At 48.8% G+C, this 26,715-nt stretch overlaps 1 protein-coding gene across 1 annotated transcript; it reads left to right on the top strand.

The window, feature by feature from the left end:
- The first annotated feature begins 324 nt into the window (after positions 1–324).
- Positions 325–19,706, top strand: ETHE1 (ETHE1 persulfide dioxygenase). Its single transcript, XM_035118107.2, has 7 exons — positions 325–1,015; positions 6,843–6,987; positions 14,450–14,598; positions 14,866–14,995; positions 16,314–16,403; positions 18,082–18,198; positions 19,202–19,706. Exons 1-7 carry the CDS (start codon positions 878–880, stop codon positions 19,252–19,254), a joined length of 822 nt encoding a protein of 273 aa, XP_034973998.2. The 5' UTR covers positions 325–877; the 3' UTR covers positions 19,255–19,706.
- Positions 19,707–26,715: the final 7,009 nt, after the last annotated feature.

The following is a 26,715-nucleotide window of genomic DNA, read 5'->3' on the forward strand; positions in this document are numbered from 1 at the left end:
CAGCACTCTGAGGAGAATGGGAGTGGGGGGGTCAGTCTTTCTCAAGAAACTACACTTCCCAGATGTAGTTTACAGTTTACTTCACCTACTTCAAAATATGGCAGGTAAAAAGTCTTTTGGGTGCCCTCTTGCTCAGTTTGCTGAATTGCCCCCCCCCGCAAAAAAAGACTGGACTGAACAGGTCCCCCAACAGAGGGGGCTGTTCCACCCGTGATTCCCAGAAACTGGTACAGTATTAAGAGGTATACTGTAATGACAGTGGAGGCAGAACACCAGACATCTTGGCTAGCTAGTATGGTAGCAAGTTGGTACAGTCCTCTCTTCCCTGAGTTTGCCTAATCATTTTACAAAGCCATGCACCACTGCCTCCTACCTGTGTGTGAGTTGCACAGTTTGCCTACGCACCGCATGAAGAAGTACTGCACTTTTTTTTTAATCCGCCCTGAATCTTCCAAAATTCAGCTTCACCGTCCACAAGTTCTAGGGGCATAATTTCAAAAGTCGCCTCTCGCCTTTCCACTAAACTAAAAAGTCTCAGCAGTTGCAACCTTTTCTCATAGGGAACCAATGCTGAACAAGGTCCTCTTGGAGGTGAGCCGACCAGAACTGTACGCAGGAGAAGGAACTGAGATCAGGGCTCCCAGGACTGTCTTGGTGGAAGAGCGCGCGCTTTAAGTGCAGAGAGAGAGAGAGAGCGCGCAAACATACAGCCTTGGTGGGGAGCTGCTGCGCCTGTGCGCGCTTTCCTTGTTGCTGGTACATGGCGCTTTAAGGAGGCTCGCAGCCCGCCCACTCCGCCGCCGCTCCTGACCCAGCCTCTGAACTTTTAAAGGGCGTCTCTCCTCTCCTTTCATTTCCACCAAGTGTGGCGCGCCCGATGTCTCTGTCCCGGAGATGCCCTGCTGCAGCCGCGGCTGCTCTGCGGATCCTGGGCACCGCTCCGGCCCGGGCCATTCTTCCCGGGCGATGCTACTGTGTCCGCGCAGCGCAGCGCCAGGGGCTGCTCTTCCGACAGGTGAGCTGATCCGAGGCACCCCCTCCCCCCCCCGAAGGGTGGCAGGCAGGATCGGGACCCTTCTACCCCGCTCTTGAAACAATAACAGCAGGAGTAGCAGCAACCTTACATTGAATTTATTTGGCAGTACTGTACTGCTGGTTTGGGTGGGTGTGTTTGTGCTTCTGTGGGTTGCCAACGTTTCCCATCCCATAGGGCTCCTCTGCCTCTGTGCACGGCTGCAAGGCAAGCAGAACTTTTACAGTTGCGAAGCTGCCCTCTCCATACGCACATCATACGTTGAAACACACCCGCACGGATTCTGGGAAGTGTAGTTGTGTTAAGTTTGCTGGGAAGTGCAGCTCTGTGAGGGCCAAACTACAGTTCCCAGGGTTCATTCTTTCTTTTAAGGAAAGGGAGGGGGAATGTACAGCGTGTATGAAGCTGGAAAGCTCTGCTGGAAAGCTCCATTTGCTGGATTGTTGTTTTCCGTTCAAGATAACTGGAAGCCTAGAGTGCTTCCAAGCGGGTGCTGTTTGTTGTTGTGGGATCAGCATGCATGCATGCATGTGTCTCTTCATGGCTGCTACACGGTGCCATTGTGGGGCAGAGGAGCTGGGATTTTGGGTTCCATTTCCTGGATGCCTTATCTTCCTTTTTGCCACTTGTTCCTGGGCACTTAGGCTTCGAAGTCAACTGAGTTCCTTCCGAGTAACTTCTACCCTGCTTTTCAAAGCTAACAACAAAAAGTACATTTACATGCAATCTTTTCTCCCAAGTGGTGTGCATCATTGTTCTCCTCTTCCCTGTGTAACCCTCACAACAACCCTGTTAGGCCGAGACGAGAGCATACAAGCCATTTCCTAGGAACCGAGGTCCCCTCGACCCTCCCAATAAAATATTTGAAGGCTCCAGCACCCTGAAAGTTGATAAGCATTGCCATTCAAATGGTATGCGTGTCTTATGATCAATTATGCAGGGTGGGCCTTATCTCCCACCCCCCTATTCATAGCTGCCAAGTCCGGGTCGTAAAGATCCGGGATCGGCAGCGCGCACATGACCGGAAGTTGCGTGACGCAACTTCCGGTGGCACTTTTCCCTTCTATGGGCACCAGAAAATGGCGGCGCTGGCGCCGGAAGTCGCTTCCGCACATGACCGGAAACACGTAAAAGCGACTTACGGCGCCGCCATTTTCTGATGCCCATAGAAGGGCAAAGCGCCACCGGAAGTCGCGTCACGCAACTTCCGGTCACGCGCGGAAGCGACTTCCGGCACCGCCATTTTCTGGTGCCCATAGAAGGGCAAAGCGGCACCAGAAAAATGGCCGGGTAACAATTGCATTCTCCTCCACAGTCATAGCTGCCAAGTATCCCGATTTAAGGGAAAATACCGGGATTTTCCGCCAAACGGGAGACCGCCGGGAAACGGTAAGAAAAAAGGGGTTTTCCCGGCGGATACGGGATACTTGGCAGCTATGCCCTATTTTATTCAAGTTGGCAACTACTCTATTCTGAACGTAAAAATGGAAAGCGTAATGCTGGTGGTCAACAAAAGAGATTTAAAGACTCTCTCAAGACAAATCTAAACAAAGGTACAGTAGTATAAACACTGACAACTGGGAAACACTGGCCTGCGAGCGCTCCAATTGGAGAACAGCCTTTACCAAAGGTGTCATGGGCTTTGAAAACGCTCGAACTCAGGATGAAATTGAGAAATGTGCTAAGAGGAAGGCATGCTTGGCAAATCCTCACCATGATCAACTCCCATCTGGAAACCTATGTGGAAGAATGTGTGGATCCAGAACTGGCCTCCACGGTCACTTACGGACCCACTGTTAAAACCATGTTTATGGAAGACAATCTTACTCAGCTACGAGTGATTGCCAAAGATTCAAGTTGGCACTCTTTGCTGAGAAGCAGTGAGTGGCCCAAGGTCGTAACAGGCTTCCCATAATAAATAAGTAACAGCATATAGGAGTGCATCCTGGTTTTCTCTTTCTTCCCTCTGCATCCAAAATGTAAGCATACCCGTGTTTCTCCAAAAATAAGACACCGTGTTATATTTATTTTTCCTTAAAAAAACACACTATGGCTTATTTTCAGGGGATGTCTTATTTTTTTTAATTAAGTATGGTACAGTTTAACCTACATGGTTAAACTGCCTATCACTATGGCTTATTTTCGGGGTATGGCTTATATTTCTTGAATGCTTAAAAATCCTGCTATGGCTTATTTTCGGAGAAACCGGGTAAATGTGCTTGACTACGGCCAAAGCTGGCCCTAAAATTAAGGTGTCAGATGCTGAGGGGTATTGGGAGACAGGGCTGTGTGTACCACGTTGAAGTAAGACTCGGTTAACACACCATTATAGCACAGTCACAGCTTCCTTCAACAGAATTATGGGAGCTGTAGTTTGTTAAGGATCATGAGAATTGCTGGGAGACCTCCCTATTTCCCTAACAGAGTTGCAACTCTCAGAGCTCCCAAAAAGCAGAGGGACTTAATTGTTAAACCAAGTTCAAAACTGGAGCTCTGGGAGAAGGACGGGAGTCTCCCAACTACTCTCAGCACCCTTAACAGCTCCCAAGACTGGGAATACAAATGTTTATTTACTTATCGTTTTTTATTTTGCTAAGTTGTAATACATTGTCTTTTAATTTACTGTGCTTTCTTAAACATAAATGTTATATATTTCTCTTGAAATATAATGTTTTGATGTGTATGGTCCCTTTTTAAAGGTTATCATATTATTGTCTCACTTGTATTGTTGACCACCTTGACATTCTTAAAACAACAGCAAAGTTGGACTTAGGGGCGTACCCAGGATCAAAACTGGGGGGGGGGGGAGAGAGAGAGAGAGGTAAGGAAGGAGGGAGGGAAGAGAGAGAAGGAAGGAAGGGGTGGGTGGGTGGGTGGGTGGGGGAGAGAGAGAAGGAAGGAAGGAAGGAAGAAAAGAAAGAGAGAGAGGGAGGGAGGGAGGAAGGAAGGAAGGAAGGAAGGAAGGAAGGAAGGAAGGAAGGAAGGAAGGAAGGAAGGAAGGAAGGAAGGAAGGAAGGAAGGAAGGAAGGAAGGAAGGAAGGAAGGAAGGAAGGAAGGAAGGAAGGAAGGAAGGAAGGAAGAAAGAAAGAAAGAAAGAAAGAAAGAAAGAAAGAAAGAAAGAAAGAAAGAAAGAAAGAAAGAAAGAAAGAAAGAAAGAAAGAAAGAAAGAAAGAAAGAAAGAAAGAAAGAAAGAAAGAAAGAAAGAAAGAAAGAAAGAAAGAAAGAAGGCGGGGAAGGAAGGGTGGAAGGAAGGATGGATCTCCCGTCCGTCCATCCATCCGTCCCAGCTCAGGCTGCTCCTCCCCCCTCCCACGTTCCTGTCGCTGGCTGCAGCCGCGGAGGGGGCGAAAACAGCCCGGTTTCCATAACCCGCAGTGACTTTTCCCCTTCAGTTTTCGGAGGGGAAAAATGTGGGTTATGGTCCGTAAAATACGCTAATTTCTTTTGCTGCCCCCCCCTGCCCCTCACTGGGTACGTCCATGGTTGGACTCCAATCCCTGATTCTCCCCTCCCCCCCTTTTTTTACCTATCCTTCCTCATAATGTCCCAGGTTGGTTTACAACAACATAATACACAATTATCTTATTGTACTAGGTGAAGACCTTGTAACAATAATACTAATAAAATAATACAGAACATACATCCATGCTGTAAGAGAGAGGAGATACCAAAGATTCCAACAAGCTTATCTTAATTTCAGTTTGAACTTCTGAATCGCCGGAACAATTTGCAGCCATTTTATCTACAGTTATGCAGACTTTTAAAACTTCCAGGATGATAAAACAAGTAAACCATGTTCGAAATGAACACAGTACTGGCGTGTCTGCTAGATTCTTGGGGCTGTAATCTGTTTGATGATTAACTTCACCTTCTTGACCCCTGGGTCCAGCCTGCTTGGATATAAGCAATGTTAGGAAATAAGTTCTTCTGTGAGTAGGTCTGGAACTTACGACCTGCATCAAGAATACCGATAGAGAAGTCAGTGGTAGGAATATAAAGTGCTGTGCCATTGGAGGAAAGCAAGCCTTGCTAAGATCTGAAGAGTAGCCAAATTAGGCAAAAGTGGAAGACTGTGTTACACCCGAGCGATGTGGGAGCAGGGAGCAATTGGACACATTTAAAAGATCATGGCCATTTCCTCATTTTATACGAAGAGCCTCAAACCCAGTGTGTCTCTGGGATTGTAAGAACTCAAAGAAAGCACAGCTTTAAGAATTTTGGTCCACCATCTTGATTCAAAATGGCATATTCAAGCATAGACGAAAACCAGCTCCCTCATCTCAGGTGCCATTGTGCAAAATTTGGCTACAATACATTACGAGGTGTTCCAATGCATAGAGAATGGGCAGGCAAGCAATTTTCCTAAATAATACAATACCAAATGGAATGTGGGTATTTTTATTTTAGTCGGTTAACACAATTTATAGACTGCTTAATCTAAGAAAGAAAGAAGAATCTTTAAAGCAGCTTACATAAAATGGTGCAAATATTTAATAAGGAAGTCAGACGCAGCCAAAAATAATGGGTATATGTATGTAACTTCTTAAAACTGCAGAAAGACCAGAAGATTTTTTTGTTCTTGTTTTAAAGCAAGTATATGTAATAAAAATCACATGTCTGGGTGGGCGGGCCAAAACCAAAGATTTGTTTGTTTGTTTTTAGCAAGTGCCTAAAGCAGTACAACGAAGGCACCTCCCTAATACTACCCTGTGGAACTCCCTGCTATTGACACCAGGCAGGCGCCTTCACTGTATGCTTCACATGCTTGCTTAGGTAAAACTATCCAGAAGGCTTGGTGGGTGTTTTAATCTGGTTTTTTAGTTTATCATTGATTTTAAATATTTTTTTTCAAATCTTTTAAATAATTGTTTTAAACCGGTTTATTTCATTGTTTTTTCTTTTTGTAAACTGCTTTGCAGTTTAGTTTAGGGGACCCAGGTGGCACTGTGGTTAAACCACTGAGCCTAGGATCAGAAGGTCGGCGGTTCGAATCCCTGTGACGGGGTGAGCTCCCGTTGCCCGGTCCCAGCTCCTGCCAACCTAGCAGTTCGAAAGCACATCAAAATGCAAGTAGATAAATAGGAACCGCTACAGCGGGAAGGTAAACGGCGTTTCCATGTGCTGCTCTGGTTTGCCAGAAGCGGCTTTGTCATGCTGGCCACATGACCTGGAAGCTATACGCCGGCTCCCTCGGCCAATAATGCGAGATGAGTGCTGCAACCCCAGAGTCGGTCACCACTGGACCTAATGGTCAGGGGTCCCTCTACCTTTACCTTTTGCGGTTTAGTTTAGTTTTACAATCAAGCTGTATATATAAATGCTGTGAAATAAAATAAAATAACATAAAATAGACCCGGAGTATAAAAGAACCAACGCTAAAAGATCCAACTCCTTATATACGAAGGCACGTAAAATATTTTTCTGTAGCGGGAGTATATTTGTGGACGCTAATTTGGAAAGAATATAAATCAAGAGATTCCCCAGGGCAAGGGATTAGAAGCCCGCTTCCTGCTTTAACCACTAGGCCTGGAGTGGAGGCACTCTGGCCTATGTGCTGATGCACATCATGTTGCCTTTGGCTTATGGCCTCCAGCTTCTTCTCCATGTGACTGCGCACCCATACCCCGGTCATTGCTGTTATTAGGGGCAGGGGGAAGGTGTCGTTTTGTGTACAGGGGTCCTTTTCTTCCTAGACACAAGGGCCACTGGAAGAGAAGGCTGCTTTAGGGAGAGGGGTCCTCAGACGCTTCCACCTAACGCCTTTCATGGACTAACCAGATATATCTCTGCATTCCCTCCCACCCCCCAGCTCTTTGAATCAGAAAGTTCCACATATACCTACTTGCTGGCAGATTTGAAGACCAAGGAGGCGGTTCTGATCGACCCAGTTCTAGAGACAGCCAAGAGGGATTCGACACTGGTGAAGCAGCTTGGTCTGAATTTGGTATATGCAGGTGAGAAGAGGTTTTTCTTCGGTCCTGGATGGATCAAGGCAGTTGGAGTAGCGTAACATGCTCCCAAGGAAGCCCACTCAGACAAGTTCAGAGCCCTTGCATTTGTTTACAAAGCCCTGAGCAACTTAGTTCCTGGCTAATCTAGGTACCACCTGGACCCTTACAGCTCAGCCTCATCACTCAGATCAACTGTAGGAACATTGCTGGTCACCCTCCATGATGCTGAGACTCATTTGACATCAGTGTGAAAACATGCCTTGGCCCAGTGCCATGGGATGCTCTTCTGAGAGAGATTCAGCACGGCATCCTCTTTTTCCACCTTTAAATGTTTGATGAAAACTCAGCTATGCCGCCAGGCTTATGCAGAAAATTAAGAAAGCATCCCCTGTAATGGTTAGCGAATGATCTGTGGTTTTAATTTTTTACTTGGTTTTTATTGTGCGTGTGTGCATTGCTGTAAATCACTTTGATATTTTTTCCCTTTTTTGAAGTAGAACAAAACCACATTATTCCCTCCTAGCTCCCACCTTCTCTCCCTTCCTTCTTTTCCCCCTCAACCACACAATATCTATGACAACAGGGTCTCGTACGGAATGTAAACGAAGTGTGAAGAAGACTATGAATTGAAAGTAGAGATGCTATATGTACTTGTCCTTGTTTATTTGTTTCCTAACACAATAACATCTGTGAGGGACAGGGGATATCGCGAAGTCCCTCCCCTCCTGAGTTCAAGCCCGTCCCCGAGCAAAGGGGAAAGCAGGGAGAGTTCCGATTCCAGTGGGGAAGCAGGAAGTCGTGTCCGAGGCTCAGGCAAGGTAGAGGAGCCAGGGTCCCAGGTGGGACAGGAAGGGGCAAGCAAGGGGGGAAGACCCATCCCTCCAACTCCAGAATTACGCAGGAAGAGGAGGGGCAAGAGGATGGGTCTGCCAAAGCTTTTGTGTTGGAGAAAGACGCGCCAAAAGCCATTAGGAGGTTCTGAAACCGACTGACAACATCGCTCCGTGTAAATAGCAATGACTTGAGCACTGTAAATACGCAGCACCAATAAAAGAATAAAATGCAGAGCTGCGTAGCGTCGTTACTCTGAAGTAGTCCACTCCGGCCACTGTGACAGCAACCTCCTAATCATTTTTGGGCTACTTCGGAGTTGCCGGGATGAGCGTGTCCGAGGCGGAGAAGTGGCGGCAGATCGCTGAGCAAGCCCAGCTAGAACTGCAACAGCTGTCGCTGCAGGCGCAGGGAGAATTGAAGGCAGCTAAAGAGGAGACTAAGAAGGTCCAGGACGACCGGCTACAACTTGCGGAACAGGTGAGAGAGCTCCAGGAAAAAGAGCAGCATTTAAGGGCGGTGGCGGTAGACCTCCAAAACAAGCTGGATGCAGAGAAAAACAAGGCGGGAGGGGCTCCCCAAGTCCAAGTGCTGCCAGGAAGGAGAGCAGGGACCCTTGTAAGCAAGTTCAATGGAGACCCGAAGGAGTTTCAGGGCTTTGAGACTGAGATCGTGTATGCTCTTGAGCTGCACCAGAATGAGTTCCCCGATGATGAGCACAGAGTAGCGTTTATTGTGGAACATCTCACCGGAGCAGCCAGGGAGTGGCTAAGACCATTAATCGCAACCAAGAATCCTTGCATGAAAAATGTCCAACAATTTCTAGAAGGTTTGAGGACGATGTATTCGTCCGATAGTCATTTGGACCAGACTAAGGAGGAACTGCATAATTTACGCCAAGGAAATATGACAGTTCGCGCATATTGGGCGAAATTCACCATGCTGGTGCACAGACTGGGGTGGGTTTTGGATTCGCCTCCCCTGCAAGCTGCGTTTTACTTGGGTTTGAGCGAGGAGGTGAAGGATGAACTCTCGAGAGGTCCAAAGCCCAGTACTATGGATCAGCTGAGCAAAGCAGCTCTGGCGGTGGGGGTGAGGCAGGAATCCCGGTGGAACGACAAGCAAGCGACGCGCGCAAAGCGGGCTTGGTTCCCACGGTCGCAGGAGAAGCCACTCCCTCAACAACCCTTTCAGGCCACGCCTGGAGCCAGCCAGGACCAGGAACCCATGCAGATTGATAGCGCGCGCGCGCGGGCTTTTCAAACCCCAGCGGCGCCAAGACGCAAGGAGGGAAGGGGCGGGAATTGCTTTCTCTGCAACTCACCCCAGCATCTCGTCAGAGACTGCCCACATCGCAGGGAGTGGCAAGGAAAGGCGGGAACGGTGGTGCCCTCCCCCACTGACGCAGCACCACAGCAGGGAAACGGGAAAGCCTGGCTGCAGGAGACAAGGGGCAGCAGCCAGGCACAGTCAGCAGACAACAGCCCCAGCCCGCCCACCCGCACAGAGAGGGGCAGAGCCAGCCCACCCCTCCCAGAGCAGGAGTGGTTCTAGAAGTGACGCTAACGCTCCCAAATGGCTATCCCCTGACGGTCCTCGCCTTAATTGACAGTGGGGCGTCCGCCAACTTCTTCTCGAGAAGCTTTGCAGAAGAGCACCAAATCCAGCTTTTGCAGTTGGATTTTCCTCTGCACGTAGCAACCATTGACGGCAGGGAGCTGCTGGGAGGGGCCATCACACATCAAACCCCCCCCATGAGAATGACGGTGGGAAGGCACTCAGAGACACTGGCGTTCAACGTCACCACCATCTCAGACCCCCCCATCGTCTTGGGCATGAGCTGGCTGGCGCGCCACGACCCCTCCATCAGTTGGCACCAGAGGTGCATCACGTTTGGGTCAGACTTTTGTCTGGAACATTGCATGCAGCACCAACCAGGGGAGGGGCCTCCGATAGCCACGGTGGCCACCATGCATATCAAAGGGGGTGAGGCAATACCCAAGCAGTACTGGGACCTGCAGGAGGTCTTCAGCGAAGCGGAGTCCGACCACCTACCCCCGCACAGGCCTTTTGACTGCCAGATCAACCTGGTGCCAGGGGCGACGATACCCCCAGCCAAGCTGTACGCCATGTCAGACCAGGAGCTGGAGGATCTGCGCGCTTTCATCGACAAGAACCTCAAGCGGGGGTTCATCAGAGAAAGCAAGGCAGCAGGGGGCAGCCCGGTCTTCTGGGTGGACAAGAAAGACACGCAACAGCGCCGTCTTGTGGTGGACTTTAGACGGCTGAATTCGGTGACAGAGCCCGTGGCTTTCCCCATGCCCAGAGTGGATGATCTCCTGACAGCGGCACGCAGGGGCAAGATTTTCACCAAGCTGGACCTAAGGGGGGCGTACAACTTGATCAGGATCCGGGAAGGAGATGAATGGAAAACCACGATGTTCACGCCTCTGGGCTCTTTTGAATATCTGGTGATGCCCTTCGGTTTGCAAGGGGGCTCAGCATGCTTCCAGGCCTTCATGCACCACGTCCTGGGGTCCCTCCTCTTCAGGAAATGCTTGGTCTTCCTAGATGACATCCTTATCTACTCGAATGACCCAGTGCAGCATGTGAAAGATGTCAGAGAGGTGTTGCAACGCCTGAAGGAGAACCACCTGTATGTGAAGCTGGAGAAGTGCAAGTTTCACACCAAAGAGGTGGACTTCCTGGGCTACAAGCTGTCAGACAAGGGGCTGGCGATGGACAAGGACAAGGTGCAGGCCATCCTGGACTGGCACAGCCCCAGGACGCGCAAAGATGCCCAACGCCTACTAGGCTTCGCTAACTTCTACAGGAAGTTCATCAAGAACTTCTCTCGCGTTACGGCTCCCATCACGGACTGCCTGAGAGGCAAGCAGAAGTTCAAGTGGACACCAGAGGCGCAAGCAGCGTTCCAAAGCCTCAAGAGAGTGTTCGCCTCAGACCAAAACCTGTTCCATGTGGTGCAGGACGCGCCCCTACGCATTGAGACAGATGCTTCTGAAAAAGCTGTGGGCGCAATTTTGTTGCAACTGGACGCCAACAGGGAGTGGAGACCCTGTGCCTTCTTCTCCAGGAAGCTGACACAGCCTGAACGCAACTACACAGTGTTTGATAGGGAACTTCTTGCGATCTACGCTGCGTTCCAGCACTGGCGACACTTCCTGGTGGGCGCGAAGCACCCCATCCACGTGTGCACAGACCACAAGAACCTGGAGTTCTGGAGAACTGCCAGGGTGCTCAACCAGCGGCAGATACGGTGGGCAGAGTTCTTCTCGAACTTCAACTTCTCCATCCACTACATCCCGGGGGAGCAGAATGTCAGGGCGGATGCCCTCTCCCGCAAGCCAGAGTACATGGAGGAGGAGGCGCCACCAGCCCCAAGGCACATTTTCCCCCCGTCGGCATGGTCCTGCGGAGCAGCTGTGGTGAGCGAGGCAGAACTCACAGCACTGACGGCAGCGGATGAATTTGCCAACCGCATCTTCAGAGAACTGAGAGGGGGGAGGGAGCAGGCAAAAGACTTTGCAGAACGCAGAGGGCTGCTTTTCTACAAGGGTGCGCTGTACCTACCCACCACCCAGCTTCGACGTACGGTCCTCAAGCAGATGCACGACAACCCTACAGCGGGGCATTTTGGAAGGGACAAAACCGCTCACCTAGTCATGAGACACTTCTGGTGGCCAGGGGTGCGGGAAGATGTTCGAGACTATGTAAGGGGCTGTACCACCTGCCAGCGGGCGAAGGTGGTCAGAGCAGCGCCACCAGGGTTGCTGGAGCCCTTAGCCACACCACACAGGCCGTGGGAAGTGGTGTCCATGGACTTCATCACAGATCTGCCTTCGTCCAGGGGTAAGACTGCAGTGTTGGTGGTGGTGGACCTTATGTCCAAAATGTGTCACTTTATACCGTGTGCCAGGGCAGTCTCGGCAGAAGAGACAGCCAAACTGTTTGTTGATCACATTTTCAGACTGCATGGATTACCTTTAAGGGTTATTTCGGATCGTGGCCGCCAATTTGTTTCCAGGTTCTGGCGGCGGCTCATGAACCTCCTGCAGGTGGAGGTCAGCTTGTCGACGGCTAGACACCCGCAGACCAACGGACAAGCGGAGAGGGTCAACGCCATTCTGCAGCAGTACCTGAGATGCTACGTCAGCCAGCGGCAAACGGACTGGGTGGATCGCTTGCCACTAGCAGAATTTGCCTACAACAATGCAGTGCACGTCTCCACAGGGGTGTCGCCCTTTAAGGCCAATTACGGGCGCGACCTCAGATCTTTCCCAGAGAGGGAGAGGGAGGAGGAGGAGGAGGAGGGCCCACAGGCTGAGGATTGGGCAGAGGAACTGGAGACGGTGCACCAGCAGCTCAGAGACCACTTGGAGAGGGCCAAGGAAGCGTACAAAAAGGGGGCAGATCGCCACAGGCGACAAGGGGAGGTCATCAGGGTGGGGGACAAGGTGTGGTTGTCCTCGGAGGGCCTTCCCACCAGAGGGAGGTGCAAGAAGCTGGCACCCAAAAGGCTGGGCCCCTTCACGGTCACGCAACAGGTAAACCCGGTGGCATACAGGCTGGCACTGCCAGAGGACATGAGGGTGCATCCAGTGTTTCATAGATCGCTGCTGTCGCCGTACAGGGAAAGCAGCAGGCTCCGAGACAGCGAACAAACCCCCGAGGGAGGGGGGGAGAGGGAAGGCAGGGAGCAACTCAATGAGGCCACGGCCATCCTGGATTCAAGGTGGGGGGTGGGGGGACTGGAGTACCTCATGGCATGGGAGGATGCTCCACCGTCCCAGAATGAATGGGTCCCAGCCACTCAGATACAGGAGGAATTCTTGGTGGAAGAATTTCACGCCCTCTTTCCCCACAGACCCAAGCCCTGGCACATGGAAAGGGAGGGGGAGGAGGAGGAGGCACGGGAGAGCAGCTCACCATGGCGCTGGGAAGCGGAGTTTGAGGAACCAGAGGATGAGGTATGGGTGTCACCGAGATCCACCCAGTCAGAGGAAGGAGCAGATTGGCAGAACGTTTTTACCCCCACCAGCTCTGACGCCACGGACTTTTTGGGATTCCCGTCCGCCCAGGCGGAAGGGGGGGGCTCGCAGGACTGGGGGGAGGTATTCACACCAACGGGCTCGGAGAGCACTGAGTTCTTAGGCTTCCAGTCGTCACCGACACATGGGGGGGGACTGGGGAGGGGTGAAGGAGAGCTTGGGAGGGGGGTGGATGTGAGGGACAGGGGATATCGCGAAGTCCCTCCCCTCCTGAGTTCAAGCCCGTCCCCGAGCAAAGGGGAAAGCAGGGAGAGTTCCGATTCCAGTGGGGAAGCAGGAAGTCGTGTCCGAGGCTCAGGCAAGGTAGAGGAGCCAGGGTCCCAGGTGGGACAGGAAGGGGCAAGCAAGGGGGGAAGACCCATCCCTCCAACTCCAGAATTACGCAGGAAGAGGAGGGGCAAGAGGATGGGTCTGCCAAAGCTTTTGTGTTGGAGAAAGACGCGCCAAAAGCCATTAGGAGGTTCTGAAACCGACTGACAACATCGCTCCGTGTAAATAGCAATGACTTGAGCACTGTAAATACGCAGCACCAATAAAAGAATAAAATGCAGAGCTGCGTAGCGTCGTTACTCTGAAGTAGTCCACTCCGGCCACTGTGACAACATCTTTAATAAAAACAAATTTTTAATACAGTCGTACCTCGGCTCCCAAACGCCTTGAGAGTCGAACATTTTGGCTCCCAAACAATCAAAAACCGGAAGTGAGTGTTCCGGTTTTTGAACATTCTTTTGGAAGCCGAACGTCCAGTGGGGCTTCCACGGCTTCCAATTGGCTGCAGGAGTTTCCTACCACCAATCAGAAGCCATGCTTTGGTTTCCGAACATTTCAGAAGTCGAACAGACTTCCGCAACCGATTCCGTTCAATTTCCGAGGTACAACTGTTTATGTGTACATATAATGAAATTGCAAAAAAGTGGATTTTTTTTCAGCTTCCAAGAGCAGCTTGGTCAAACCTGGCCTTCCTGGGTACAGTTTTACCTCGGGTTGCAGACACGATCCGTTCCGGGGTGCCATTCGCACCCCGAAAAGCCCGCAACCCGAGTGGCACTTTCGCGCATGTGCAAAAGCGCAATAGAGCGCTTCTGCGCATGTGTGCGTGGCGAAACCCGGAAGTAAACACTTCCAGGTCCGCCGCGACTGTAAGCTGGAAAAACGCAACCCGCGGCGGTCGCAACATGAGGTATGACTGTATTGCTAGGTTAAAATGGAACAGAAAATAAATGGCATATTCCACTTTCTACCACTAGGTAGCAGAAGAGTAGAATAATAGAGTCGTCCCTTTGAATCAGGAAGGAGATGGTAACCCACACTGGCGCAAGGCATTTTGGCACCTGAGGCGGCAAAAACGGCCTGGCCCTGACTGTGGGGTTAGATCTGTGGTTCTCCAGAAACATTTAGAGAACCAATCCCATCATCCCTCAACGTTGGCAATGCTGGCTGAGACCAACGGGCAATTGGAGTCCCAGTAACATCTAGGGCGGGGCACAGGCTCCCCACTTCTTTGTTAAATGCTTTGACCTTTGTGTCTTGCAATAATAACCTCAAGCTTTTTTCCTCTTTCTCAGTCAACACTCACTGCCATGCAGACCATATCACAGGCACCGGATTGCTGAAGAAGCTTCTCCCAGGCTGCCGGAGTGTCATCTCCAAACATAGTGGCGCCTCTGCTGACCTCCTAATTCAGGAAGGGCACACCCTCAAATTTGGGGATTTTGTGAGTTTGTTTAATTGATTTTACACTCCACCTTTTCCTCCAGGGAGCTCAAGGTGGTGTACACACGGCTCGCCCCCCTCCTCATTTAAACCCCACAACAACCCTGCGAGGTTGGTTAGGCTGAGGGACTGTGGCTGGCCCAAGGCCACCCAGTGAGTTTCACAGCTGAGTGGGGATTTGAACCCTGGTCTCCCACTCTAAGCACTATATCACACTGGCAATTCCAAGGCTTGAGTCTCATGGCATGCCGCCTTGCTGTTGTTGCAGGCCTTGGAAGCTCGTGCCACCCCTGGGCACACGGACGGATGCCTGACGTATGTGCTGAATGACAAGGGTATGGCTTTCACTGGCGATGCCTTGCTGATCCGGGGCTGTGGACGGACGGACTTCCAGCAAGGTACGGAGGCCTTGTGGATCCAGTTGTGAGCCTCCATAATATCCGGGGAGGGTGGTCATACCAGGGTGGACTCTGATCTGTTGCAAGGGGGGAGGTGCTATGGGATCTGAGTCAGTCTTAATGGCTGCCATCTGGAATAGAGGGCAGCTTCAAGATTTATGGGGAGACATGGGCTGTCGTATTCCATTTGACATGGGCTGTCGTATTCCATTTGACAAATGATGCCCATATTTTTTGCCTTTTTGCCTTAATCTGAATGTGTCTACCTACAATAGCACTGTTTTTCTCTCTGGCCACGTTCAGACCATACATTTGGTACCACTTCAAACAGTCATGGTTTCCCCCATAGAATTCTGGGAGCAGTAGTTTGTTAAAGGTGCTGAGAGTTTTAGGGAGCCCTTTATTTCCCCAACACAGAGCTACAATTCCCAGAGTCCCTGGAGCAAGTCTCTTTGAAGGGAAAAATATGGGATAGTGCTTCAATGAAGACAAAATCCTGTGGGTGTTGTGGATAAGATTTACAATAAGCTGTTGTATAGAAATGTGCAGCCACCTCTGCAAAAACAACAACAACAACAACAACAACAACAACCCTGTAAGGGGTGTATGTGTTTTCTTCCTCCCCACTTTGAATGAACACTTAATGCCCGGAGTGGACCTCACTGGTCACCCCCTAACACATCCCATTAATGTGAAATTGGCTTTTATGAACTTTCCATGCATCCAGAAATGCAGATTGCCTAGGATTCTGAATGCATGAAAGAGCATTTCTTCCTATATACATAAAAATCTAATGCTGTCGTCACGCTTTGAAGTTCAGGTAGCCACACCAACTGCATGACAGACAGCAGGCAAGAGAGCGAGGAAGCAGCACTGATGGCAGACATTTAACAGAGGAGGGGGAGGTGCTTCACAGAGTGCTTTAGTCAGCTGCTCTAAAGGCCCCCTTCCCACTGTTAAAAATGGGTGACAAGGGGGAGGGTATAAAGGTGGTTGGTCAGATATGGGGAAAGGTCAGTGGGCAAATTGGTAGACAGGGTGGGCAGCCAGTGTCCCAGTATATGCTCCATAGATACTTTCTTTGCACTAATGCTGAACGCATAGGTGTCAGGAGAGTGGCCAGAGGGCATACTGTTGGAGGCAGGGCCCATATGCATAGTGCTTCTCCGTCCCCCTGCCTGCATATGCATTCACTGAACAAATGGGATGAATGTGTTGAAGACCCTTTTTTAAAGCATCTGTCCTAGAGAATCAGGTTGGCAAAAAGAGTTGATGTTGAAGGAAACTTAGCTCAGCAAGGCTCTCTGTCTCATCCAAGGCAACCCAGAGACCCTGTATCAGTCGGTCCACGAAAAAATCTTCACACTCCCTGGCCACTGCCTAATCTACCCTGCCCATGACTATACCGGTAAGTCGGGGTCTCAGATTTGATGCTGGGGGGCGGGTAGCGCTGTGGTACAACGGGCACTGGATGACAATGCATGTTCTCACCCACTTCCTCATTTTCCTTAAATATCTCTGTTGCGATCAACACAGTGCCTTCTGGTTCTCTTAGAGACCGATAGATTTACTATTATAGAAACTGGAGACCCCTTCAACAGATGCACAAAGTGTTGTGTTGTTTTGTTTTATTGAATGAAATTTTATCAACCACTTCATATCCCTCAAAAAGTGATGTGCGGGGATTTAAAACATCAGTATGCAACTGAGCAGTATATAGGAAGGCAGATTGTTCTACAGTTCACAGTGCGCATGGCTGGAATCAACTCATAGGAAGGCTTCTTTAAATAAAAGTATCCAGACTAAGGACTGCTTCACTAGTGTGTTTCGTACATGAGAGTGTGCTGGTGAAGCAGCACTCAGCAGAACTGAACCCTCCTGCTCTCTTCAGTGCAGTTGGAAGTGAGAGTGGGCCATATGCTTAATTAGGGTTAACTGTATGCTTAATTGGGGTTTTAAAAGAACCCTATTTAAACATTAACCCCACACCCTGACTTGATTTGGGCTCAGGTTGGTCTGGGTTTTCCTCACAGGGGTGTGCACACCTCTGACACACACACACAGAATATACACATTAGGGCTACAACTTTTTTACAGCCTCATGTTCCTGTTGCTTAGTTAGATGAACTTTTGGCTAAAAACAAAAGGAATGGACTTTCACTTCCAAATCTTTTGAAAACAGGTCACCCCAAAATAAATGAGTCATTTTTTTGCATATGTAACTATAATGTGTCATGTAATATGCATCACATTTATTATAACACAGGAAAAATGGAGCTTGCAAATTACTTGTACAATGTTTTGTACATTGTACAATGTACATCACTTCTTATTGTCTGTAATAAATCGAGATTGTGGTTTTGTCTTTCTTTTTGCTGCAAGCACTATAAAGTTCATCCCTTTATGATGCAGGAAATCATTTGGGGGGGGGTTGTGGGGGAAAGTCAAAAAGTTATAATATACGTACAAGGGCACATAAATATAGGTGTAGAAGGAAACATTTGTAAAAGTGGAGTCGAGAGGTCATGAAATGTGAGAGGCATCAGCTCTGTTCAGGCATTTGAGATGGATGCATAAAGTAAGGTTACCAGATGTCCCCGTTTCCCGGGGACAGATTTACAAATCAGTCCTCATACAAAATCTATTGACGTTGAAAAGTGTCCCCAGATTCATTGAAAAAATAATTTGGTAACCTAAGCATAAAGAGGCTTGCGAAGGCGAGGCCCCCCTACCCCATTGCTCCACCAGAGACTTTCCCACATTGGCCAGGAAAGTGGGGGTTGCAAGTGTGTTGAGCTAATCAATGTGAGGAGCCCCAAGCTGGAGCAGGAAGGGGCAGAGTGTGCAAGGATATTGGTGGCAGGGCTGCCTGCTTGTTTATAGGCATGACAGTAGAACTGAATGAGGCCAAAGTCTATGCTATGCAAATCTCAAAATGTCCGCCTGCCAACTGAGGATGATAATTTCCACACTTGTAGGCCCAAAGAGCTTCGCCTCGATAGATCTATGTGAGCCTTTTGGGTGCCAAAAGACTCTTTTTGCTGTTTCAGCCCCTCCCCCTTGATACATCTCCTCCTCGCTTGCAGGCCAGACAGTGTCCACAGTAGAGGAAGAAAAGACCCTGAACCCTCGCCTCACCTTGCCCCGAGAGGCCTTCATTGAACTGATGAACAACCTGAATCTGCCCAAGCCAAAACAAATAGGTGAGGCTGGTTTCTGGTTCAGTGGAGCAGCACTGATCTGGAGGCTGCCTTCTCTCTGCTTCAAGCCAATATCTGCTCCGCTACTGTGGCTTCCTCAGAGGGATCCTGGGGACCATGGTTTGGAAACGGTGCAGAAAATTATCTCGTTTTCCTAGCCTCCTTCGCTTGCTGGGCCAAGAAATGTAGGTAGCTTGCCCTATCTTGAGCCAGATAGTTGGTCCACCTACACTGGCCGGCGGCAGCTTTTCGGGATTTGCGGCAGGAGTAACACTCTCAGCCTTGCCTGCAGATGCCAAGGATTGAACCTGAGCCACAGCACTTCCCTTAAGGAATATCCAAGGGATGGGCTTTTCTTGTGCTGGACTTCTTAAAGCACAATCCCCCAAACACTTCCTAGGGAGTAAGTCTCATAGAACACAGTGGGACTTATGTACCGGTATGAGTAAACAGTGTATAGGATTGAGCATGGTGTCCCGCCAGATGTGTGTTTGTTTGCATTTACATCCCACCTTTTTCTCAGGGGGGTGTACGTCGTTCTCCCCCTCCTCAATTAATCTGCACAACAACCCTGTGACATAGGCTAGGCTGAGAGGCTGCGACTGGCCCCCAAGGTCACCTGGCGATCTTCCTGGACAAGTGGGGATTCGAACCCTGGTCTCCCAGGTCTTCATCTGGCATTCTAACCCACTATACCACACTGGCTGGGTTGCAACTCACATCATCGAGGACCGTTGGGTGTGATGGGTGTTGGAGTCCCTCAGAATCTGAAGGCCCATAAGTTCTCTCTGGCTCAATTCCTTTGGCGCTTTTACTTGGGAGCAAGTTATGTTGCTCTCCGTAGGACTTGCTTCAGAGTAAACCAGAATTGGGTTGGGCTGCCGGGGTGCTTGGTGGCTGGTCTGAAGGGTGGGCAGCCATGACTTCTTGGGTTCTGTGCCCAGCCACAGAGGGAGGGTGATTCCTATAGGGGGGTAATCTTTCTGCTCCCCCTCATCTCCTGCAGATTTCGCGGTTCCTGCTAACCTCAAGTGTGGGGTCCAAGATGTAGCCGCCTAGATGCACCCTCTGACTTCCCCAAGGTGACCTAAGGCATCCCTTGCAGCAATGGGATGGTTTCATGGTGAACAAACCCATCTCCTTACCACACTCTGGAGGAAGATGGCAGTGATTTCTTTGGAAAGAGGCGTGTTTCCTCAGATACACTCTAATTTGGTTTGGTTCCTGATCCTCCTGCCTATTGTGATAATCAGCCTCTTAATTTCAACTCCATGACCTCAGTGACCCACTTTTCTTTGTCAATTTGCACTGGCTGGACATTCCCAGCTCAACCAGGACTCGTCTGATGTTTTTGTTTTCCAAGTATGCACTGCATCGAGATTTCTGCCGGGCTTCAAGATTCCTTGCCAGAAGACAGACAAGAGTCCCTTGCACTGTGAATGTCCTGAAAACTCGGGTTTTGTGCCTGAGAAACTCTTGTTGCTAAGAAAAAATAAAACGCATTTGTTGTTTGCCGGCTTCACTTCTGAATAGGATGGGGTTGATTTTTCTGGAGCAGCAGTGGGGAACATTGTCCTTGCGGATGGCATTAGCCAATGGTCACATCCACACCATGCATTTAAAACACACGAGGAACCTGGGAGTTGTAGTTTGCGAATGGTGCTGGGAATTATAGTTCTGGGACAGTTAAGCTTTACTTCCCAGAAGCATTTGGTGGAATCAGTGTGCTTTAATTTATTTTTATCATGACATTTCTGTCTCACCTTTCCTCCAAAAACTTCATGGTGGCATAAGCACTTCCTGCCCCACTATTCGTTTACAACAACTCTGTTCACCTGATAGACAGTGACTGGCCCAAGATCACCCCATTGACAATCATGTACCGAAGTAGGGATTTGAGCCCTGGTCTCAAGAGTCCTTAATCCAGAACACTAAGCACTACACTACACAATCTAACTTCTGCTGCTGCTGCTGCTTTGGCGTGGCTGAGTAAGAGTGTCTTCCATGAACACGGTTTTAACAGTGAGTCCGTAAGTGGCTGTGGAGGCCAATTCTGGATTCACACGTCCTTCTACAGTGGGGACATTGGTTCCCAGGCAGGAGTTGATCACGGTGAGGGTTTGCCAAGTGAGCCTACCTCTTAGTGCATTTTTCCTTTTCGTCCTGAGTTCAAGCATCTTCAAAGTCCATGACACCTTTGGTAAAGGCTGTTCTCCAGTTGGAGTGCTCACAGGCACTCCATTTATACTACATTTTTTTTAGATTTTCCTTGAGAGAGTCTTTGAACCTCTCTTTGTTGACCACCAGCATTACGCTTTCCATTTTTAAGTTCAGAATAGAGTAGTTGCTTTGGAAGACGATCATCAGGCATCCGAACAACATGACCAGTCCAACAAAGTTCATGTTGAAGAATCATTGCTTTGACACTGGTGATCTTTGCTTCTTCCAGTGGATGTGGCCTTCAACTCCCATCATCCCTGACCATTGGCCATGTTGGCGGAGAGGGATGGGAATCATTGTCCAATAATTTAAGAGTCCTGCCTTAATCAGGCCAGCAGCTCACCTAGTCCAGCATCTTCTCACACAAGCCAACCAGATGCTTCTGGGAAACATGCAAACACAAGAGCCTTCTCCCCTCCTGTGGTTTCCAGCAAGTGGTGTTCAAAAGCACTATTGCCTCCAACTGGCAACAATAGCTATCATCGCTAGCGGGCATTCATAGTCCTTCATGAATTTATTCAACCCTCTTTTAAAGCCATCCCAAGTTGGTGGCCATCTCTGTTGTAACTGTAAACTCCTTGGAAGAAGAAACCTTTCTCTCTCTATTTTTGATGCACCCTTATTCATGCTGAAGCGGCTGAAACAATAATCTTTGTCCATTACAAGTCTCAGCTCAGAGACTTGTGCTGGCTTGTAGTTGCAAGTTCTAACCGCTAGGGGTGACTTGCCAGAAACTGTTAACAATAACAGGTAGCTTTTCTGAAAGGCCCCAACTACACTTTGCAGGGCATTGCTTGGATTTTCTGACAACTGCTTTTTTAAAAAAAAGCATTTTAAAGATGAAATTGCCATGGGGGCAGGTGGTTGTCTGCAAATATGAGCAGAGGCATGGTTCTGGGAATGTGCACTCTTTGCTTCCTCATCCGGGACTGAGTTTTGCATGAAAATTATTCCTCTCCTTTCTCAAATATTGACTTGGGAGCATCCAGAAACAAAATCTACCAAAAAACAAACAAACACCAATGCCTGGATCGAACGCCTTGCTGTGGTCCCAGCATGCAGGAGAAGTGGGTTGAGTTAAGGGAACCAGAGGAGGAACAAGCAGAGGAGGGGAGGTAGTAGCTGTAGCATCTCTATGTTGGGGGCTCTTGAAAGGAGCTGCCAGATTACAACTTGACCTTGACTTTCATTTTAAAATGCTACTGTGCTGTTTGGGGTTTTCCAGCTTGGGTGTCCTTGCAGCCTTGGGGATTTCCCAGAAGTTGTGGATAGAATGTGGAACGTATTGCTTGCCGCTAGATGTTGTGTTTGAAGTGTTTAAAGGGGTGGGGCACAGAGGGAGCCCTTCTGACTTTTTCACTGTGTTGTGTTCAGAGTTCTCTCTCTTGGGGCACCTAAACGGTTTGGGCAGATCATTTGGGGCAGAGATCCTGGGCCCCTCTCAGCAGGATGAGCAAGAGGGCTCCCCAAAAGCAGCACAACTAGCTTTCCATGGCTTTGATCTAAGGTGATTCCAAAGACCAAGGAGTTGGAGGGAAGCCCGAGACAGCAATGGAACAAAAACTGGATAAAATAAACAAAAACTGTATAAAGTAAACAAACAAAAAAACAGAACAACAAAGTAATATCCAGTTAACTCAGCTGGTTAGAATGTGGTGCTGATAATGGCAAGGTCAGACATAGGCAAACTTGGCCCTCCAGATGTTTTGGGACCACAACTCCCACCATCCCAAGCTAATAGGACCAGTGGTCAGGGATGGTGGGAATTGTGGTCCCTAAACATCTGGAGGGCCAAGTTTGCCTATGCCTATGCCTGGGCAAAGTTGAAGGTTCAATCTTCATACGGGCCAGCTGGATATTCCTGCATTTGAGGGGGTTGGACTAGATGATCCTCAGGGTCCCTTCCAGATCTATAATGCTATGATTCTATTATTCCTATCCCTTAAGCTCTTCCAGCCCTGTTGCAGACAGTCCTGTACAACCAGGCCTGATCTAATGAACCTTAAAGTTGAGGTGTTTTGACTGGCTATGATTCTTCTCTGTTCTCCCTGCATTCTCCTGTGTCCCAGGGTGCCCCACTGCCCTTAGTTCCTGTTATTAGCAGCTGGATACTTTGCCCCTTGATCTTCCAGCTGTACAGGCTGACGTGGTTGTTGGACTGCTCAGGGGCTCGCCGGAGAAAGTAAAAGTCCCTTCTGTGCTGCTGTTGTAGCTTCAAGCAACAGGAACTGCACGGACTCCAACTCGCATCGGCTCCAGCCAGCATAGCCAGGAATGATGGGAGTTGGAGTCCAGTCACATCTGGAGGGCCACTAACACCCCACCACTGCTAAACCATTCTCTTCCTGCAGATATCTTGTTGGTTAAGAGGGGAGCATTAAGTCAACAGCTGCAGTTAAGAATTTAAATGGTGACCCAGCCCAAGCCTGCCTGCGAGTTCCAGTCTCTTCTGTGAATCCCTTAATCCCCTGATATTTAACCATTCGGGGTTCTTGGTTACTCAGTAGTGAGGGGGGTCACACTCTGTGAATGCTCAGAAACACAATGTTCTTTGCTACATATGTTTAACGGTGGCTCCTGCCATGGAAAAGAAGTTTTGGGGCCGAGTCCAAGAACATGCCAGAATGCAAGAATACAAAGCCCAACAGGCTTAGTTTCCTGTATGACAGATGTGGGCAGGGCTGGGGAAAATATCAATCCATATTCCTAGGTGCCGCATCATTGATATAATAGCCAGAATTGCACTTAGAGGCCAGGCCAGCTTAGAGCTAAAGAAACTTCTCCAGTTTCCAGGCACCTCCAGTTTCTAGAGGTGGAACAAGTCAGTTCCACCACTGATCTGTTTACTCAGCACCTATCCTGATTTGTTTGCACAAAGCTTACACAGTGAGCAGACTGTGTCAGAACAAATGCTCAATAGATTACAGGGCAGTTTTGTGACAATGTGCATTCATCTGGGTTTGCTTGTGGCGTGTTTACATATATTCCCATGAAACATTTGGTCATTCCACACTCATCAATGCATTTCCTCGTTGCGTTCCAAATCACAAAAAGTCTGGGTTGTTTTTTGTTTTGATTTTTGTATTTACTCTAGTGTATTTAAATATTCTTCCATTATTAGTTCTGGAGGGGAGTTTCCAAAAAATACCCTATTGTCAACATAAATGTCTCTGTCAATCTGGCGAGGCAGAATTCTGAGAACTGCAATTTTCGAAGGACGGGTGTGTTACAGTGAAGAATTAGGCATCTCACATGAAAATTCAAACCCTATTCCACGCCACTCACCCATACCCCAAACAAAGCTCCATTAAACAGTGTGAGACTTACATCTCAGCAAGGTTTTGCACTGTGCACCCTACGTTAATTGCTCCCTTTGAACAGCGCGGCATCCTTCAGGATACTTTTTCGGTTCTCTAACTTTATTTCCCTTTCCACTTTACCACTTTGGCTGTGGAGACTAATTTGTCTGCCAGCTTCTCACTCCATAATTCCAGTGGGAACACCCAATGTTGTCATCCATGGGGGAATTGGGGAGAGTTGTGCTTCTGCACACAGACAGGTGTCCCGATTGTATCTCACAAATGGATTGTTTTGAACATGCAGAGAAGTGTGTCCTGCCAGCACGGCTCCCATTCATTCCCAGAGATGGGACGGGCAGAGATGACCACCGACTCGGGTGGCTGTTAAAGGAGGTTTGGACAAATGCCCGGAAGATTACGTTTCATTTCACTTTTACCTTGTATACCGCCTTTCTATATAACTATATGCAAGGCGGTTTTGAAGTTGGAGAAACAACAAAATAGAATCATAGAGTTGGAAGAGACCACAAGGGCCATCCAGTCCAACCCCCTGCCAAGCAGGAAACACCATCAAAGCATTCCTGACAGATGGCTGTCAAGCCTCTGCTTAAAGACCTCCAAAGAAGGAGACTCCACCACACTCCTTGGCAGCAAGTTCCACTGTCAAACAGTTCTTTCTAATGTTTAGGTGGAATCTTCTTTCTTGTAGCTTGAATCCATTGCTCGTGTCCGCTTCTCTGGAGCAGCAGAAAACAACCTTTCACCCTCTTCTATGTGACATCCTTTTATATATTTGAACATGGCTATCATATCACCCCATAACCTTCTCTTCTCCAGGCTAAGCATACCCAGCTCCCTAAGCTGTTCCTCATAAGGCATTGTTTCCAGGCCTTTGACCATTTTGGTTGCCCTCCTCTGGACACGTTCCAGCTTGTCAGTATCCTTCTTGAACTGTGGTGCCCAGAACTGGACACAGTATTCCAGGTGAGGTCTGACCAGAGCAGAATACAGTAGTACTATTACTTCCCTTGATCTAGATGCTATACTCCTATTGATGCAGCCCAGAATTAACAAAGCAAGCAAAGACCACATCTGACCACATCTAATCACAATCTGATCCAGTACAAAAAAGTCATAATAAAAACATAACTTTGAAATAAACAACTTATATCAAAAAAGCAATATACAATAATCCATTAGAATGCAATAGTAAACAGTGGCTGTCTTGTCTATGGGAGGCAGCAATACTCCTAAAATACCAGTTAAAGGAGAGGGCTCTTGTGCCTGAATCCTGCTTGCGGGATTCCCACAGGCTGGCCACGGTGGAAATTTATGCCAGTTTAGGTGTGTCACTGGCCTCAACATCCAGCAGGCTTTTATGTTCTTATCCTCAAAACCCAGATTAAGTGCAGGGGGTAGTGATGAAGGAACTGAATCAACAAGGTTTGCATTTGTGATTGGTGGCAATTTGTTTGCCAGAATACTGAAAGGGAGTGGGCTGTTCTCCTTGCCTGGTTTTATATAAATATATATAAATTAGAAGCTGGTGGGAAGCTGTTTCTCTCCCTGCCTTCTTCCCCACCTGCACAACTTTCCCTAGACAGGCCCGAGTTTCCCAGCCATTTCCCAAGGGAAACCAAAAGGCAGCGAAACAAGAGCAAAACCAGGCAAGACCTGGCATGTTTCAATCTGCCATCAGCTCAGAGTAGCTGGCTTGAGAAGGACGCGAGTTTTCTGTTATGTTTTGGTTTTTTCCCACAGCCCAGGTGGTGAGATCCTGCAATGCCTTGCGAAATTGTTTCAGGGTCTCATTTCCCCAGGGGCTGGAACGAGAACCTGGGATGAAGGTTCCCACCTTTGATCTGCACCAGTTGGCCTGGGACAGGGATGAGGAACCTGTCCGTCCCCGTCCCCGTCCCCATCCCCCCCAGTTAATGTTGGACTACAACCCTCACCAACCCTGGGACTATGGGCCATTGCCATGTTGGCTGGGGCTGATGGGAGTTGGAGTCCAACGACATCCAGAGCGCCATAGGCTCTCCATCACTGGATTTGTTTGTTGCTGAAGCTAAAGCAATCTGAGTGATTTAAATGAGACGTTGCACTACCTTTGTAACCCAAGAAAATCCTTAATAAAAAATAATTACCAAAAAACACACATAAAAACACAGTTCATCTGTCTTCCCAGGGAATTCTGGGAATTGCTGCTGTGTGAGGAGAATAGGGGCCTCCTACCAACTCTCAGCATCCTTAACAAACTACATCCATACCCTCCAACAGTTCTCCAGTGAAAATAGGGACATCCTATTCAACAACAATTTTCTACCCCACCCCAGGTAGTCCCAGCCACTCTGGGTGGCTTCCAACACATATAAAAACAACATCATTAAACATTTTTTTAAAAACTTCCCTGCACAGGATAACTCCATACCCTACGACTTTTGTCCGATGAAAATAGAGACGTCCTAAGGAAAAGCAGGACATTCTTCTGGGATCAAATCAGAAAATGGAATGGCTTCTGTAAGTCCAGGACTGTCCCTTGAAAATAGAGTCACTTGGAGGGTCTTTGACTGGACTTAACCATTCAGGGGTCCTTTACATTTTTAATCTCACTTTGTTGTTGTTTTTTAGTCGTGTCCAACTCTTCGTGACCCCATGGACCAGAGCACGCCAGGCACTCCTGTCTTGCACTGCCTCCCGCAGTTTGGTCAAACTCATGTTGGTAGCTTTGAGAACACTGTCCAACCATCTTGTCCTCTGTCGTCCCCTTCTCCTAGTGCCCTCTTTCCCAACATCAGGGTCTTTTCCAGAGAGTCTTCTCACTACTCTTATGTAAATTTCTCTTTTTTGTCATTTGAACCCACTGGATGAAGACACCTGTGCCCCTCTGTGTGTTGTTGTTCTACAAGCCCCATCTTCCCTGACCATCAGTTATGCTGCCTGCAGGTGATGAAGTCCAACAATGTAAGAACATTAGATGGACTTGCTGGATGAGGCCAAT

Source organism: Zootoca vivipara, chromosome 6, assembly GCF_963506605.1.
Source record: "Zootoca vivipara chromosome 6, rZooViv1.1, whole genome shotgun sequence".
NCBI lineage: Eukaryota > Metazoa > Chordata > Lepidosauria > Squamata > Lacertidae > Zootoca > Zootoca vivipara.

Coding starts and splice junctions, on each gene's coding strand:
- ETHE1 (XM_035118107.2), top strand. CDS start 878: ATGTCTCTGTCCCGGAGATGCCCTGCTGCAGCCGCGGCTGCTCTGCGG. Junction 14,599..14,865: donor CCCTCAAATTTGGGGATTTT/GTGAGTTTGTTT, acceptor CTGTTGTTGCAG/GCCTTGGAAGCTCGTGCCAC. Junction 16,404..18,081: donor CCCTGCCCATGACTATACCG/GTAAGTCGGGGT, acceptor CCTCGCTTGCAG/GCCAGACAGTGTCCACAGTA.